This window comes from Vespa mandarinia, chromosome 11, assembly GCF_050613455.1.
Source record: "Vespa mandarinia isolate Hongniang chromosome 11, ASM5061345v1, whole genome shotgun sequence".
Lineage (NCBI taxonomy): Eukaryota > Metazoa > Arthropoda > Insecta > Hymenoptera > Vespidae > Vespa > Vespa mandarinia.
In genome coordinates, this window is record NC_140820.1 from 5,397,501 (window position 1) to 5,415,000 (window position 17,500).

Sequence of the window (17,500 nt, forward strand, 5' to 3'; positions counted from 1 at the left end):
AAGGCGGTAAAAGTATCATCTACATACACATATATATATATATATATATGTATATACATATGTACATATATATGTATGTATGTATGTGTGCATGTATGCATGTATATATATGTATATTTACATTGAAATATCTGCTATATATATATATATGAGGAGGCCGATGCATAAATTAAAATAATATAAAGCAATTGTAAACGTTGCCAACTGAAAAAGTATAGTCCTTACGATCGATACTGTAAGAAAAATAATATCAAGGTATTAATGAAATTATGATTATTATATATTGTTAATTATCATATTATTCGAACGTCGTATCAAATTAATTAAGAAAATATTATATAGATATATTTGATCATTGGAATATCGATTTTTTTCCTTTTTCGACGTATCGATTATTTTACTCTTACATTTTTCTTTCTATTTTATATTTCAAATTTTAATCTCTCTCTATTTATCTATCTATCTATCTATCTATCTATCTATCTATCTATCTATCTATCTATACTTCTTTCTAATTATCTAATGAAATATCTAAAAATATATTACATTTTTTCCATCGAAATTATATATCGATCAAAACTATGTACGTATAAAACCATCCACAACGAAAATGAAATTCTTTTACGCGATATATCAAGCTAAACGCATTTTTTTCGAACTGTTACAACGTGATAAATTATCGAGTTATGTAGTAGGAGGTAATAGATGAGGGTGAAAGTACGGGAAGGGTGCACGCCGATAAAAGTATCTTTAATCGTGACCTAAATCGTGTGATTCCAGATTACGTAGTGGTGTTTCACTTTTCTTTTTTTCTTTCTTTTCTTTCTTTATATACGCGTGCGAGCAACGCGAGCGATTTGAGAATGATATTAAAGAGAAAACGAAAAAAATAAAAAGACAAAAGAAAGAAAGAAAGAAAGAAAGAAAGAAAAGAAAAAGAAGAATAAACAAAGAGGAAATAAAAGAAGAAAAGATAAAAAAATTCTCTCTTTCATATATCTGTCCACTTTACTCTTCCTCCATCGATGGAATTTCGTGCGATTAGAGAGAAAAGAAAAGAAAAGAAAGAGAAGAAGAGAAAGGGAAAGAAAAAGAAAATGACAAGAGAAAAGAGAAAAGAGAAAAAAAGATAAAGTTAAGTAGATAGGTAGATAGATGTTTTTTTTTTTATTTAAAATTAATAAACTTTCTAAATAAAACATAACTGCGAATAGATATATCCATATACATATACATATATATACGTATATATATATATATATATATGTATGTATATATATATTTTAATGCATACTTAAGAAAAGTTAAAAATTCAGAGATTGCGAGCGATCATAGCAGTGGGAAAAAAAAACAAATAAGCGAGAAGTACGTTATATCGTGTTCCATTTTCTATCTCTTTCTGCTTCCTTTTTCTCTTTTTCTCTCTCTCTCTCTCTCTCTTTCTGACTCTTCCTATCTCTCGGGATTTTACGATGATTCGAGTAATAAAGGCGCGAAGGTTCGCGCCTAGTAAATCCGTGGAGTAGCAGTGCAATGGAGGCGATGACTATGCAATACCTCATTAATATGTATAAGAAAGGAGATAGAAACGACACTTCACAGTATGTAAACGCAACTTCTCTTACTTAGATGATGCCAGGAGGCCCTGCCGTAAGGTTGAATGAACGAATGAGAACGAATGAATGAACGAACTAACGTCTCGTGTTAGAATCTAAGTACCTAATGCAACTTCTGCTGACTGGAAAGTGAACGACTTCGGGAACGATTAACTTCAGAATCGTCGGATTATCAGGCTTCTAAGTTCGGAAAAGAAGCTTTTAGGATATACCTCGTTGAAGAAGAGAAAGAGTAAAAGAGATAGATATATAGACGGATGGATGGATAGATGCATGGACGAAAGGTTGGTTGGTTGGTTGGTTGATTGGTTGGTTGATTGGATGGATGGATAGATATGATAGAGAGAGAGAGAGAGAGAGAGAGAGAGACAGAGAGTGTGAGGGAGAGAGAAAAAGAAAGAAAGAAAAAGACAGAGAAAGACAATGAGATAGAGAGAGAGGGAGAGAGATAGAGATAGATAGAAAGAGAGAGAGAGAGAGAGAGAGAGAGAGAGAGAGAGAGATAGAATATGTTGGAAATTTCCTCGTGGGGACTAGACTCGAAACGGTCGTTGCACTTTTTGTTCACCCCCTTAATCCCGGCCTTCATCCGTCTTAACGATCTTCTTAACAAATTTAATTAAGTCGACACCGCCCACTCATTCCACCTCATCTTCTGTCTGTCTCTCTCTCTCTCTCTCTCTTTCTCTTTCTCTTTCTCTCTCTTTCCTTAGCGAAATTAGATTCGCGTGGTTTTCACGCTGAATTTGCTTGTAAGGTTACGCCATATCACGTTTGCTAAGACTATAGCCATGGTAAGGTACGTAGGCGCCATTTTAATACAGCTTCGAGGGGCTAATGAACCGTGCAAGGGCTCCGTTTTAAGGGTTATGAACCCCCAGAGAAAGAAGGAAGCCAATTAAAGCTCTTAAGTAAGTAGAACGTCGGTAGGCCGTAGCTTGAGTGATTACTATCCTTCTCATACTTCTTCAGATTGTTATTTGTGAAATTAGTAGAGTTTCTCGTCTGATATTCAAAAAAAAAAAAAAAAAGGGAAATTCATCATAACTTTCAACTACCTTCTTCTTTATCTGCCCGATCGGTGACTCATTCTTTTTTCTTTATATATACATTTTCTCTTAAGCGTTGTTTGAAAATTAGTTTCTTTTTTTTCCTCCTCCTCCTCCTCCTCCTCCTCTCCTTCTTCTTCCTCTTTCCTTTTTTTTTTTTCTTCTCTCTTTTTTTTTTACTCTTTTTTTTTTTCTTTACGTAGGATTCAAGGAACATTTATTCTTGATTAATTCTAATTTAATTAGGGACGCTTAAGTATGAATATTGAATATTAATTAACAATCGAAAGTATCGTAAATTTATATAACAAAATCTATGAAAGGATAATTATTAAATTAATAATAAGCATTTTCACTTATAAATTCGAACGTTATTTTATGATAAAGAAAAGGAAAAAGTAGAAGATAAAAGAAAAGATTAGAGAGTAACTAGTAATTCGACAAGTAACTGGCAACTCGACTAGTAACTAGTAACTCGACTAATAACTAATAACTTGTATTTCCGATATAAAAATTATATTTTTCGTTTATTTTATGATAGACTGGATGAAAAAAAAAGAGGAAAAAAAATAAAAAATAAAAAATAGAAAAATGAACTTTTATTCGTCAGTATCTCTCTGTTATTTGAAATTTGTATTAAAACGAAATTCGTGATATCTACTGCTGTTATATAACAGTTATACATATATACATACATACACACACACACACATACATATATATATATATATGTATGTATATACGTGTGTGTGTGTGTATGTGTAAGTGTGTGTATGTGTGTATATATATATATATATATATGTTAACGCAAGAGTTGTGTGTCTCTTGCTTCTATAAAAGGTAGCAATGCGAAAAACACGAACGTCTGTCGAAAAATGTAAAATACGTTTCGCCACTATCGCTACGATATCGAAATAGTAATAATATAAAGGCAGCGATATTCGATACGCGTACGAAATGCCGTCGACCTAACCGATACGAAAGGTACGATAGAAATTTAGCTTTTATTACGGACGTAGCTATTCTGTGTCACGTTTCAAGATATCAAATTGTTCGAGATTCAAAAGTGCTTCCGTTTCAGAATGCTTCTCTATTATTGTTATATAGTTACGTATATAAAAATCGATAAAAACGATTATTTCTTCTATCTTCGATATCGCAATGAATCGTTTTCTTAATCTAAATAACAACAACAACAACAACAACAACAATAACAATAACAACAATAAAAAATATCGTATAGAATTATCATTTTTATCGTTATATCATTCTTGACATTCATTATTATCTTTTCTTTGATATTATATAACGCAAAATATTATCCAACGACAGATTCAAAGATATCAATTAAATGTAATAAGCAGAGATAACAATTTAATTGAGATTTTGTTTTTTGTATTTTTTCTTTTTTTTTTTTTTTTTCTTCTTTTTTATACATTTAAGAAAGAATTCGTATTATCTTTCTCATTATTATTATTATTATTATTATTATTATTATTATTATTATTATTATTATTATTATTATTATTATTATTATTATTATTAATTCTTTTTCTTTGAAATTATATAACATATATTATAATATAACATGAAGTATTATCAAATTTTAAATTGATTGAGAGATATGATAACGATTAAATTTTGATTTTCTTCGACGAGATATATTTTTGATATATATTTCTAAAAGTAATTGCTTTATCGTTCTTGTCATTCATTATTATTTCTCCATTGAAATTATATAACAGGAGGCATTATCAAATTGCAAATGTATCTCGAGAGATATGCATATGATAACAATCAAATTGAGAATTTTTGTTTCTTTTTTCTTCTTCTTTCTTTTTTTTCTCTCTCTCTCTCTCTCTCTCTTTTTTCTTTCAATGAAATAAATTTTCATTCGAGGAAAATTATTTTATCGTTCTTGAGATATTCATTCTTTGAAATAACAACGTATAATTCCCTTTTATAAATAATAACATGAGTGTATCCATAAAATGGGAAAATAAATTTTTAGATGAAATTTTTAGATAAAATTAATCAAACGGAGATTTCCTCAAATGAAATTCGTTTTTATGTGATACTATTTTGTTATCCCTTGAAAAATTTCCTATATATATATATATATATATATATATATATATATATATATATGTTATTAAGTTGTCCGTCTCGTGAAAGTATTTCTTCTCCTTTTGTCACCGTTCTTTTCAAGAAATTGAAACGACTTCTTTCTCTCACTCACTCATTCTTTCTTTCTCTTTCTCTCTCTCTCTCTCTCTCTTTCTCTCTTTTGCAGTGACTATTATCTAGTAACAGAAAGCTCCTTCAGGATTGCCCTTGACGTTCTTAGCAAGGTCCCCTATGTATCGTTGCCTATCTTCCTCCCTTCTACTCGGTATACTCGACAGAAGCATTTAATTTTCGCTTAACGAGTGTTCGTTCAGAGCAAAGTACCAGTACCAGCAGCAGTAGCAACAGCAGTAGCAACAGCAGCAGCAGCAGCAGCAGCAGTAGCAGCAGCAGTAGCAGTAGCAGCAGCAGCAACAGCAGCAGCAGCAGCAGCAGCAGGAATAGCAGTAGTAGCTCGCGTTCGTTCGTTAATAACGCGGTCATTATGCACGTGAAAAATGCAATTGCTTCGCGAACACCCTACCACTGGTACTACCACTACTACTACCATAATCACTAGCACCATCACCATTACTACTACTACTATTGCATACTGTCCTTCGTGAGATTCGTTGCTTCTCGAAAAAAAATCGAGAGCGAGAGAGAGGAAGCGAATTCTTGTGTATATATCTTTATATATACATATATATATGTGTGTTTGTGTGTGTGTGTGTGTGTGTGTGAGCAAAAGAGAGAGAGAGAGAGGCGGGGAAGTAAGAGGAGAATGTAATTCGCGTATATCACGAAAACGCTTCTATCCGACGTGGAAATTGCATTATATCGGCTCTAACCGACATACACTGACAATGAAAGAGAGAGAGAGAGAGAGAGAGAGAGATAGAGAAAGAGAAGCATCTTTCACAGTTTGCATGCACCTCCGCGATTAGGACATTTTAAACATTTATAAGATACTTTAAAAGGTTAACATTTGAAATGTTGCTTCTGAAACTCTATAGGATTATTTGGAGCTTCGCTACTCAGTCGAAAGTTCATCGACTTGTTTTCATTGAAAATTCTCTTCAAAGTTTCTCTTCTTCTCTCTTTATATATATATATATATATATATATATATATATATATATATATATATTTATCTATCTATCTATCTATCTATCCATCTATTTATTTATCTATCCATTTATATATCTTCTTTTATTTCTTTCCCAAAGTTTTGCATTTCCGTTTGCGTCTCCACTTGTACGTATTTATTTTTAATCTTTTCGTAAAAACGTAGAATTATATTTTTTTCTTTTTTTTTTTTTTTTTTTTTAAGTTGTTCGATAAGTCAGTCAGTTGATTTAAATGAGATATGATGATAACGTTAAAGAGGAAGAAGAAAGATAAAAATGAACAAAAAAAAAAAAAGGAAAAGAAAAGAAAAGAAAAGAAAAGAAAAGAATAGGAAAGAAATATTCGAGAGATCGATTAGGAAATAAATTTCAAGAGAAACGAGCCAAGGTAAAAAAAAAAAACACGATTTTATTTAACGGTTAGTAGAAAGATCGAGGACTTGTTTCTTTTTAATTATTTATCGTTTCGTTACTCGTAAATATCATGTATGTGTGTAAGTAAACGTGAGAAATTAGAGAAGCAAAGGAAAGGAAAGGAAAGTAAAGGAAAGGAAAGGAAAGAAAAGAAAAGGAAAGGAAACGAAAGGAAAGTGCTACTGGCAGTGGTGACTACAGTTTATGCTTGCAAAAGCGTCGTCATTTGGATTGAAATGCCGGGAGGGATGGTAAAACCAAGTTGATAAAAAGATCCGAGTTTTCGTACTTTCTCGCGACGAATAAAAAAGTGAAATTGCACGAAGCTTGAAATTACATGGATTTAAGGTACCGATAGAGGGACATCACGTTTTCTCTTTCTTTCTTTCTTTCTTTTTCTTTCCCTTCCTCCCCAACTATTTTTTTTTCTCCTCTTTTTTTATTTTCTCTTTTTTCTGTACATAGTATATATATATATATATATATATTTTTTTTAATATTTTATTATCATACTTTCTCTCTCTCACTTTCTCTCTCTCTCTCTCTCTCTCTCTCTCTCTCTCTTTCTTTTTCTTTTTATCTTTTTCTGTTCTCACGTAGATTCAATAAACGAATGTTTTAATTTAAATAGCTTTATCTCTTTTATTTTTATATTTTACTTATATGCTATATATTATTATATTATAAATAAATACGATAGTTAGTTAGGCATTAAATTTGTTAATTTTTTAAAATGCTAGATTATTTAATACTTTGTAACTCCTCGTTTGTTTTTTTTTTCTTTTTCTCTCTCTTTCTTCGTCTTTTTCTCTTTCTCTCTCGTTTTATATTATTCATTAACTTATATATTTTCTTGTTTACGTTCGATAAATAATCGGAAAAAATTGAAATAGATTTATTTATTTATATATACGTTTCGCTATTTTATTTTTACATTATATAAGATAAATACGATAATCATTATTATCATATTTATTAGCTTATCAAATATATAATATTATTAAAAATTTGCATTTCTCTCTCTCTCTCTCTCTCTCTCTCTCTCTCTCTCTTTCTCTCTTCTTTTCTTTCTTTCTTTCTTTTTTTTTTCCTTTTTATTCATTATTTTTTTCGTGTCCTTTTGATATTTAATTTGTCTATTTTCTTCGATAAATTAATGTTTACAAGAAATGAAATGTATTCATTTATCTATTCATATGATAATTGTTACCATAATAATAACAATTAAGCTGCTTATCTCTTTTCCATATCTTAATGTAATTATTGTTTTTTTTTTTTTCCTTTATACTTTTCTTTCCTTTATACGTTTCTTTCCTTTTCCTTTCCTCCTCGTTTCATTCATTCATTCCGAAATCGTAACAATCTAATCCCGTTTACTGAGAACACACGTACTTACGTGTCACAGAGTAGAATAATTTAAAACGCATGAAGGTGGGAGAGGATTTTGTGTTTTCTTTTTCTTTCTCTAATGAAAAAAGAAAGAATAATAGAAAGAAAGAAAAAAAGAAACAACAAAAAAGAAAGCGGGACAAGACAAAGGCAAAAGCAAAAGCAAAAAAAAAAAGCAAAAGAAAAAAGGAAGAAAAAATAGGAGTGAACTATCTAGTGTGACAAAAAAAAAAAAAGAAAAAGAGACAAAAGAAGGGACGAGAAAAAATAGAAAAAAAGGAGACAAAAAAAAATTTGAAAATCCCGTGCCAAAGCTCCTTTCACTCGAGCGAATCCCACCGAAACATCGTGCTATGCTTTCAAAGGATAAAGAAGTTCTTTTTTTGTGAAATACTAAAGTATTATTACCGAATGTTATTTATGTAGATTTTCTCAGTGTAATACAAACTCCGTAAAAACTTTTAACAAAATACATAGGCAAATATAAACGAACGTTCGCTTTATTTCCCTCTCTCTCTCTCTCTCTCTCTCTCTTTCTCTCCCACTCGCTCTTCCTCCCTCTCTTCTTTTTTTTTTTTTTTTATTCTATTACTTCATAAGTTGGTTCTCTTTGCAACTTCCGATCTCGTAGCGCGAACACGAAACTCTTCCGAAGATATCTATGGCGTATAAAACGCGTTATCCGATATCTCTCGATATCTCTCGAAAATATTAGAATTTTAAATGCGATCGGGAGCGACGATAAAGATCGTATACACGTTTCTCATTATATATAATATTATATATATATATTTTATATATTATATATATATATATATGTGTGTGTGTGTGTATATATAGAGGACGTTTCATTTACAAATGGAAGAAAACATAAAATATTTTTATTTCTTATAATTATACTATTCCATTCAAAGGAGTGATTTTAAAATATATTACACATAATTTCTCTGTTAAAAGTAAAAAAAAAGAAAAAATATGTAATATTTCCACGATAATAATAATAATAATAATAATAATAATAATAATAATAATAATAATAATAATAATAATAATAATAATAATAATAATAATAATATTAATAATAATAATAATAATAATAATAATAATATTAATAATAATAACATAATAATAATAATAATAATAATATAATAATAATAATAATACCAAGGGATATTGTAACATTGATTAAAAGTACAAAAAAATGATTCATTATAAATAACAATAATTGACATCTTGTATAATGATATCATTATTGAAATAATGAAATATCTAAATCTTATATTATTTTTCTTCTTTGTTTTTTCTTTTTTTTTTTGTAAATAATAAATATATTAATAAGAATATTGTCACACTTCTTGGGATCAAAGAATTTCGAAACTTTTATATAATTTTCTTCTCCGTTTTATTTTCTTCCTTCCCTATATCTCTCTCTCTCGCTCTCTTTCTCTCTCTCTCTCTCTCTCTCTTTCTCTCTCTTTCTCTGTTTAGTAGGTATCTTCAAAAGCGAGATAAGATTCAAGTGCTTGGAGTTGTATGAAACACCCAGTATATATCGTGTTTCAGACGCGTATCGGCCCTTTTAAAAGGGATAACCTCGTGGTGCCTTGCATAGCGTAAAGATATTTTCCTCGTCACGAGCTTTCATATTTCTTTTTCTCTTTTTTCTTTCTCTCTCTCTCTCTCTCTCTCTCTCTCTCTTTTTTTTTCTTTTTTTTTTTAAATCTGTTTTTCTATCTTTTTTTTTTTCTTCTTTTTTTCGTATTTTGTTTATTTTTACTTTCTTTTTTCCCTGCGTCAAAGAGAAACAGATATATAGAGATAGAGATAAATAAAGGGAGAAAGAGAGAGAATAAAAGAGAGAGAGAGAGAGAGAGAGAGAGAGAGAGAGAGAGAGTCTAATTCTTTGGCACGAGAGAAAGCTGACAGCCGTGGAATAGCACGTGCGGCCATTTAACGACGAAACGACAGCTCAACGAAGACCCTCGAAGAACACAGAAGGCCTATTAATAGAAGTTAAGAAACGAGTTAGGGCAAACGAACCTTCAATCTGCCTGCCTCCAGTTTGATCAGGCAGTAATCCGTCTTGCCGGCAGCCAATAGCAGCATCGCATCAGAAAGATGAGTTCGAAAGCGGAAACTGATGTCAGTTGCACCCTTGGCCTCTTGAACTGGAAGATGGATGTAACTTGCTCCGTAAAATGATACTGCAAATTTTCAAACATAAATATAAAGGCGTTATTTTATATATATATATATATATATATATATATATATATGTATATATATATCATTATTATTAAGTGATTATTGATAAAGAAATATTATCATATTGATCCATTGTGCTGATTACGTTTTCTTTTCTTTTCTTTCCCTTTCTTTTTGGGAAATATATCGTAACGTAAGTTTATATCGAAATATTTTTATATAAGTGTTTTGTAGTTTTATGATTATATTGCATGGAAGTGTATTAAACTGTTGCATGTCATATATATATATATATATATATATATATATATATATATATATGCATTATCATTATTAGCGATATTTGATAATTGTGATTAAATCTTTTCTTAGATATATTGCACGTTAAACAATTTTTTATCACATACGTGTAAGTATATTAAAATATACATTCTATTCTAATATATTTCTATGAATGCATTATCGACTATTATTCGATCGATATTTGGAAATGCATTGCACATGCATTTAACTGTATCGAAAATGCATATATATATATATGTATGTATATGTATATGTATATTTATTTATGCATTATCGATGTTTATATGCTTAATATACCTGTTTTTTTTTTTTTTTATTTTTTTATTTGATAAAATGTAGTAAAATATGTATCGCACATATTCAAACGAGCTTTATGCCTAAGTATACATTTACATGTACAAGTTCGCAAGGATAGTATTTGTTACAATTTTCTTATATATTTTTCTGAAAGTAACGAAAGCAAATTCTAAACCATATTCTAGCTTAAGTCGAGGAAATGGAAAGAGTGCTTAAGGAAAAGGAAGAACGTGATATTCCTTTCGATGGAGGTTCTCTTGGAATTTCTGTTAGTGATCCTTTAAAGATCGAGAAATTTGTGAAGTATGATCGATCATATATCATAACTCGATGTTGTTATAACGAATGTTTTTTTTTTTCCGTTTCGTTTATTCGCAATACATACCATGAATATTCAATAATTTATATATATATATATATATATATATATATATATTCTTTCTTCGAATATATTTCAATATTTCAATTACGATTTGTTCCTTTTCTTTTTTTTTTTTTTTATTTCAATCATTTATATTAAATCATTTATATTAAATTTTTTTTTACAAAAAAAAAAAAACGAAACTGTGTGTATCTGTGCATGTGTGTGTATGTGTGTGTGTGTGTCTGAAAATACACGATTTATGATGCAATTCATGATGTGAACGTAATCCAATAATGTATCACAAAAAGTCAATAATTTCATAAATTCTACCGATAATATTTCGTATGGGTACTTAAATATTTTAATTATGTTAATAATGATATTGATTCTTTTATATATATATTTTTTTTATTTTCATTTAATCATTCATATAAAATTTCTTTTATTTTTTGTTCTTTACAAAATTGTTTGCATTTAGGGATGATTATGATAGAAGAAGCATTAAAGTAAAGTATTGAAAATAAAATCGATAACTTCAATTTAATTTCATAAAAAGTTTTTCGTTGAATATATATATATATATATATATATATATATATATATATATATATATATATATATATAAAGAAGAGAAAAAGAAGAAGAAGAAGAAGAAGAAGAAAGAAAGAAAGGGCTGAAGTAGTCAAGTACAGTAGTCAAGTTTCCTTCCGGGGTCTTTCTTATTATCTAGTCCCTTTTCTTTTCTTTCATTTCTCTTAAAAAGGAAATTTATTTAATATTATACCGCGGAAAGTTTAGTAAATGAGAGAAATCAAGCCCCGTATATTCCCGTTCCTCTTCCTTATGATTCAAAAACCCTGTAAACAGATGCGAAGCCAGGAGCGATTCTGCGAATCTTCGAAAGTTTCAAAGTTCGTCTACTTTATTTATTCGAAGGTAAAGCTTAGATATCCGAAGAACGCCGCGTAGATTTTCATGTTATTCGGTGATTCAAGGAAGAATCAAAACAAGGATGACGTTTTTGAATTTATTTAAACAGACGCAAAGAATAGAAAGAATAATTTCGTTATTTAATTTCTTCTTTGTTTTCTTTCGTTTTTGCTTCTCTTTCTCTCTCTCTCTCTCTCTCTCTCTTTCTCTCTATCTCTTTCTCGCTTTCTCTTTTCTTTTTTTCTTTGTTTTTTTTTGGTTTTTTTACTACGTTCGTACAAATCAAAGAAGGGAAGGGAGGTTAAGCAGGGAGGAAGGATTCATCATGAAAATGAATCTAATTTATTCGAAATCAACTTGTGAATAACGAAGGAGAAAGAAAAAAAAAAGAGGGAAAGGAAAAGAAAAGAGAAAAAAAAATTTAAGAAAAGAAAGAAAAATTCATTAAGATTGCAATGTTTTTTCTTTTTTATTTCCTTTTCTTTCCTTCTCTTTTCTCTTCCTTCCTTTTCTTTTCTCGTACGCATTTAGAATGTTAAAGTAACGTTTAATGTGATTAATCGATTCAATTGATTTCGATTAGATTGGTATGTAATCGAATTATTTTATAATTGAATCGATCGATTTTTTTTTCTTTTTTTTTTTTTTCTCTTTCTTTTTTTTTTTTTCTAATCGATCGATCCCTATTGAAATGATCATAATTGTATTTATGTCGTTCGAATTAATGAAGATTTAATAAAGGACAGATTAAGTGTCAAACGATTCATTCAAAATATTTTCAACTTCAATCTAGTTGAAGATTTGACGTATAAATTATTATGAGAACCCGTTCGTCATTTTTATTCACCCTTATCATTCTACGTTATAGTTCACGTCGAAAATTTTCAAATTTATTCGCAAACTTTTCTTCGAACGTTATAACGATCGGACTCTTCGAAATCTACGTGATATTTTTTTCCCTTCGTTTTTCTTTTTTCTTTTTTTTTTTTTTTTTTTCTTTTTCATTTCTTCCTCTTTTTAACATCGTATCTCTCGACGGCGTAACTCCCTGTCGATTCGCAAATGTTAACGTTCAACGTTAGGGAAAAATGATTCATAGGATACAAAGAATAATCGTTTGTACGTGCGTAGGCCTTTAACAAAGTTCAGATTTCTTTTTTTTTCTTTTTTTTTTTTTTTTTTTTATCATACAGAAAAAAATGCACTTTCTCAGGATAAATTATCGTCATGAATTTATCACGAATCTTATTGCCAGTTGTTTTATTATTAATTCAAAATTACGAATCATATTTATAATAAATCTTTCAAATATTTCAACATGAATAACGTAAATTTTTTAGAATATCCGTATATTTATTTATTTATTTATTTATTTAATCATTTATTTATTTATTTATTTATTTATTTATTTAATCATTTATTTATTTATTTATTTATTTATTTATTTATTTATTTATTTATTTAGAGAAAGAGAGATAGATAGAGAGAGAGAGAGAGAAAGAGAGAAATTTCAATAAATAAAAATATGTAATATACTTGGAATCATTAATATTTCTGAATTTTATATCAAAATCGAAGATATTATAGGTATTTCATTGTATAAAAAATTAATATTTCATAGGAAAAAAATATTAACAAAAACTAAAATGTTCGTGAAAAGTATATTTACTTCTCATTTCTCTCTCTTCCTCTCTCTCTCTCTCTCTCTCTCTCTCTCTATCTCTCTTTTTCATCTATTTGTAATTATTTCTCTCTCTGTTTTTGTTGTAAATTTTTAATTCGGTTTATACAGTGTATTAATCTTTTTACACTTAGTTACAAATTCAGAACATTTCATACGTTAATGTTACAACACACATTACATGTTTCTAATGTAACCATCTGTATATATATATATATATATATATATATATATATATATATATATATATATATGATTTAGTAGATATGATGTCGTTTAAAAAATTAATATAATTCCGGGAAGTTATTTATATCAATAAGAATTTTTAATAAGAAATATATTCGCTTCGTAATTTTTGATTTGTTTGTTTAATCATTAAATTATATGTATATATAGTAGAGTTATTATAAATTTATAATAGTCTCGCATGTTGAGAAATTTATTTTTAATTGCCAGAAAATTTTCTTATTAATCTTAGATAGATCTTTTGAGATTCGTTAGTAAGTGTTAAACGTTTACAAGTGTAGCATATCTTGTTGTAAATAAAAAAACAGCCCTTAGAGAAAGATTTATACTTGGTGTTCGTAAATGATCTAAGAACGTGTTCAAGTACGTGGAACAACTGCACGCGCCATTAAGTCTGAAGAAACTCTTCTCTCTCTCTCTTTCTGTTTCTCTCTCTCTCTCTCTCTCTCTCTCTCTCTCTCTCTTTTTGTACTCCAGAACTCACATAGAAACATTAACGTCGATTTCAAATCGATCTCCATGTCGAAACTCGCATTTACCCAGTTCATTGCTCCATAGTGTTCTCTACAATTCGCATTATTCCCAAATCATATTATTAATGTATGCGTGTGCATCTATGTATACGTGTGTGTATGTATGTATGTATGTATGTATGTATGTATACATACAAGTACATTAATAATTATGTACATATATAAACGTATCCATAAAATTCCAGAACTATGATTATTGAAAAAATATATTCTAAGTAATTCGTTATTATTAGAATTATGTTATTTTGATTATTAATAATTATTATTACATTAATTATATTAATTAATTTTTAAATAATAATATAAATATATTTATATAAAAAAGTGTTTTTGAAATAATAAACTTTATATACCTATGTATATAACAATTATATTCCTTATTTTCAATTTTCTTTAATATTAGTATTATTTATATAAATTTGAATGATGGGAATGATAAGCACAAGAATAAAAAGAATGAATCAAATAAAAAATGAATAAATAATTAGTGAAATATCTTACAAATAATTTTCTTATCACATATAAGAAATTTCGTAATAATGATTAGTTCGATGGTTAAAAAACACACACGCACATACATCTTATGCATAGTTAATTACAAATATACATAAATATACGATTGTATGGATTTGACCGGAACTGGATAACCGGAAAACGCGCGTTCGCACATGTAATCGATGATTCCATTAAGCTACCAGCCAGAAATGCGAATTTTATGTCTTTCTGTTTGTAGTTCATTACACGTTTGGTCATCTGAACCAGTTTCGGGGAACGGAACGGACGTGCGTACGTCTAAGTGACGGATTAGCCAGACAAATGAAAAGTGATCGCTCCGATGCGTTTTCCGATATTCGTCGTGTGTTGATTTTTGGAAAGGTTTGGTTCACTCGCGAAAAGCCAGGAAACAAGAGCACGAGATAGAGAGAGAGAGAGAGAGAGAGAGACAGAGAGATAAAAATAGAGAAAGAGACATGGAAATAGAGAGAGAGAGAGAGAGATAGAGAGAGAGAGAGAGAGATAGAGAGAGAGAGAGAGAGAGAGAGAGAGAGAGAGAGAGAGTGACGGTAATATAAAACTGCTACTCATCCTCCTACTAACACTTTTTTTACAATCCAAACGCAGTATGTGCGTTTATTCGCATTGCTGATCGGAAGTAAAATTGATACGGATGAATGGACCAATGGTTTCCTGTTGTTAGATCAATACGAAACACTAGAATGATATTTTCTAAAAAAGAATTTAATTTGCCGCCTTTAACCAGTACAACTTCGATCTCGAAAAATGTCGGTCTATTGAATTTGAGAGGTAGTAGTTACGTTACACTCATAAGGCTTCCTTTCAGCTTTCATTAATTGAATAGTGAAAGAAAGAAAGATATTTTATATATAAAGATATTCTATATATAAAGTCAGGCAATTAGTATAACAGACTCTTTTTTAATAGAGAATTCTAGTATTGGTTCGGTTATATGCAACTATTATTGAAAGAATTCTTTCAAAGTGTTTCTAATTTCGTGAACGTTCGATCCAAATTTTCAAATATTGCCTGAAGCTTTTTTTTTTCGTATACTTCGAGTCAATCTATTGTTAAATCTCTATCGATCGTGACCATATATATATATATATATATATATATATATATATATATATATGCACATATACATATATATATATATATGCGTATATGTATGTATGTATGTGAGAGAGAGAAAGAGAGAAAGAGTGTGTATGTAGATATGCACACGTACGTTTTATGATATTACCAAAACACAAAGTGTTACCAAGAATAAATATTGCATTATTGAACTGGATAATCCATAGCAATTACTGATATTGCAATTTTAATTTTATTTCCTATATGTGTGTCCTTAATGGATATATATATATATATATATATATATATATATATATATATAAATATACATATATTTGATTACAGACAAATTCTTTAATCTTGTTCTATTTATTAACATGAAAATAATTTGGAGCCACTTTATAGGATATCCATATATATCTATACATATATGGATATATATATATAAAAGTAAATGTGAAAGATATATATATATATATATATATATATATATATATATATATCTTATCTCTTTGTTTTCACTAATGTTTTGCATTTCACATTTACTTCGTTCAATCGAATTTATATAACCGTGATAGCAGAATGAATATGCTCGTAATTAATATACTAATACCGTCACATCCCTGCTACAGGAGAAATTATCTTTCGTAATTTAATAGCAATACATCAATCGTGTCCGCAATTTCGTATTTGCTCGAGGCAAATGGTGTATCGCCATACATCGTGTTCGGAAAATCAATTTTCATCGATATTTCCTCGATCGTCTACATATACATACGTACACACATACATACGTACCCCTATATATATATATATATATATATATATATATATACACATACACACATATATATATGTAGGTATATAACTAACCATTTCGATCGAGGTGGATTGCCTTTGTTCAATCTTGTCACCGTGGGAAAGGTATCGAAATTGTAACGTTTTACTATTTATTACAAAACGTCCATTTTATGCTTCAATGCAAATAGAAATACAAATGTGGATATTTATAGAAAGAAATCGTCATATTACGTTCACATGGATGGCCCTTGAAAACGAGTGCTTATTAGATATTTTTACGGAATGAAGAAGCAACGTTCGAAGTTTAACTGAAAACTCATTCGTTGTGCTATTGCAAACGGAGTTAGTCGTAGGTAACTCGTCGTTCTACGCTAATTACCGCTTCGTTAACCGATAAAGATATTACGAGAGGGGGTGGGAAATGGGTGTAGCCGAGGAGGAAGAAGAAAAGGAGCCCTAGGGGAAAAATTTTTTTTCTTAACGAATAACTAGTATCATACTACGAATGAACATACATAATTAATATCGTGAAAAAAAAAGAAAAAGAAAAAAACAGAAAGAAGAAGAAAAAATGTAGAATTTAATAAAATCAAAGAAATACAACAACAAAAAGAAAGAGAGAGAGAGAGAGAGAGAGAGAGAGAGAAATAAAAAAGAAAATGTACATAGAAGAAAGAAACAAAAATGATTATTTTCATTATCTAAATCCGAATAAAAATATTTCGATATGCTTGTGTGTTCGTTCAACCCTATGTCTCTATATTAAATAAATTGTCTCGGTATTTGAAATATTTATTAACGAAACCTTTCAGTCTCATGACGTGTTACTTGTCCTGTCTCGGT

The 17,500-nt window shown here is 29.0% G+C and overlaps 1 protein-coding gene across 4 annotated transcripts in view; it reads right to left on the bottom strand.

Moving 5' to 3' along the window:
• The window catches only part of kon (chondroitin sulfate proteoglycan 4-like protein), an 82,385-nt gene that overhangs the window by 55,762 nt on the left and 9,123 nt on the right, over nt 1–17,500 (bottom strand). For 3 of the 4 annotated variants that reach the window (XM_035866037.2, XM_035866038.2, XM_035866042.2), the window contains one exon: nt 9,745–9,908. In XM_035866037.2, the coding sequence (XP_035721930.1) occupies nt 9,745–9,908 (164 nt within the window). The remainder of the gene's footprint in view (nt 1–9,744; nt 9,909–17,500) is intronic. The other variant, XM_085660061.1, reaches the window with a different exon arrangement.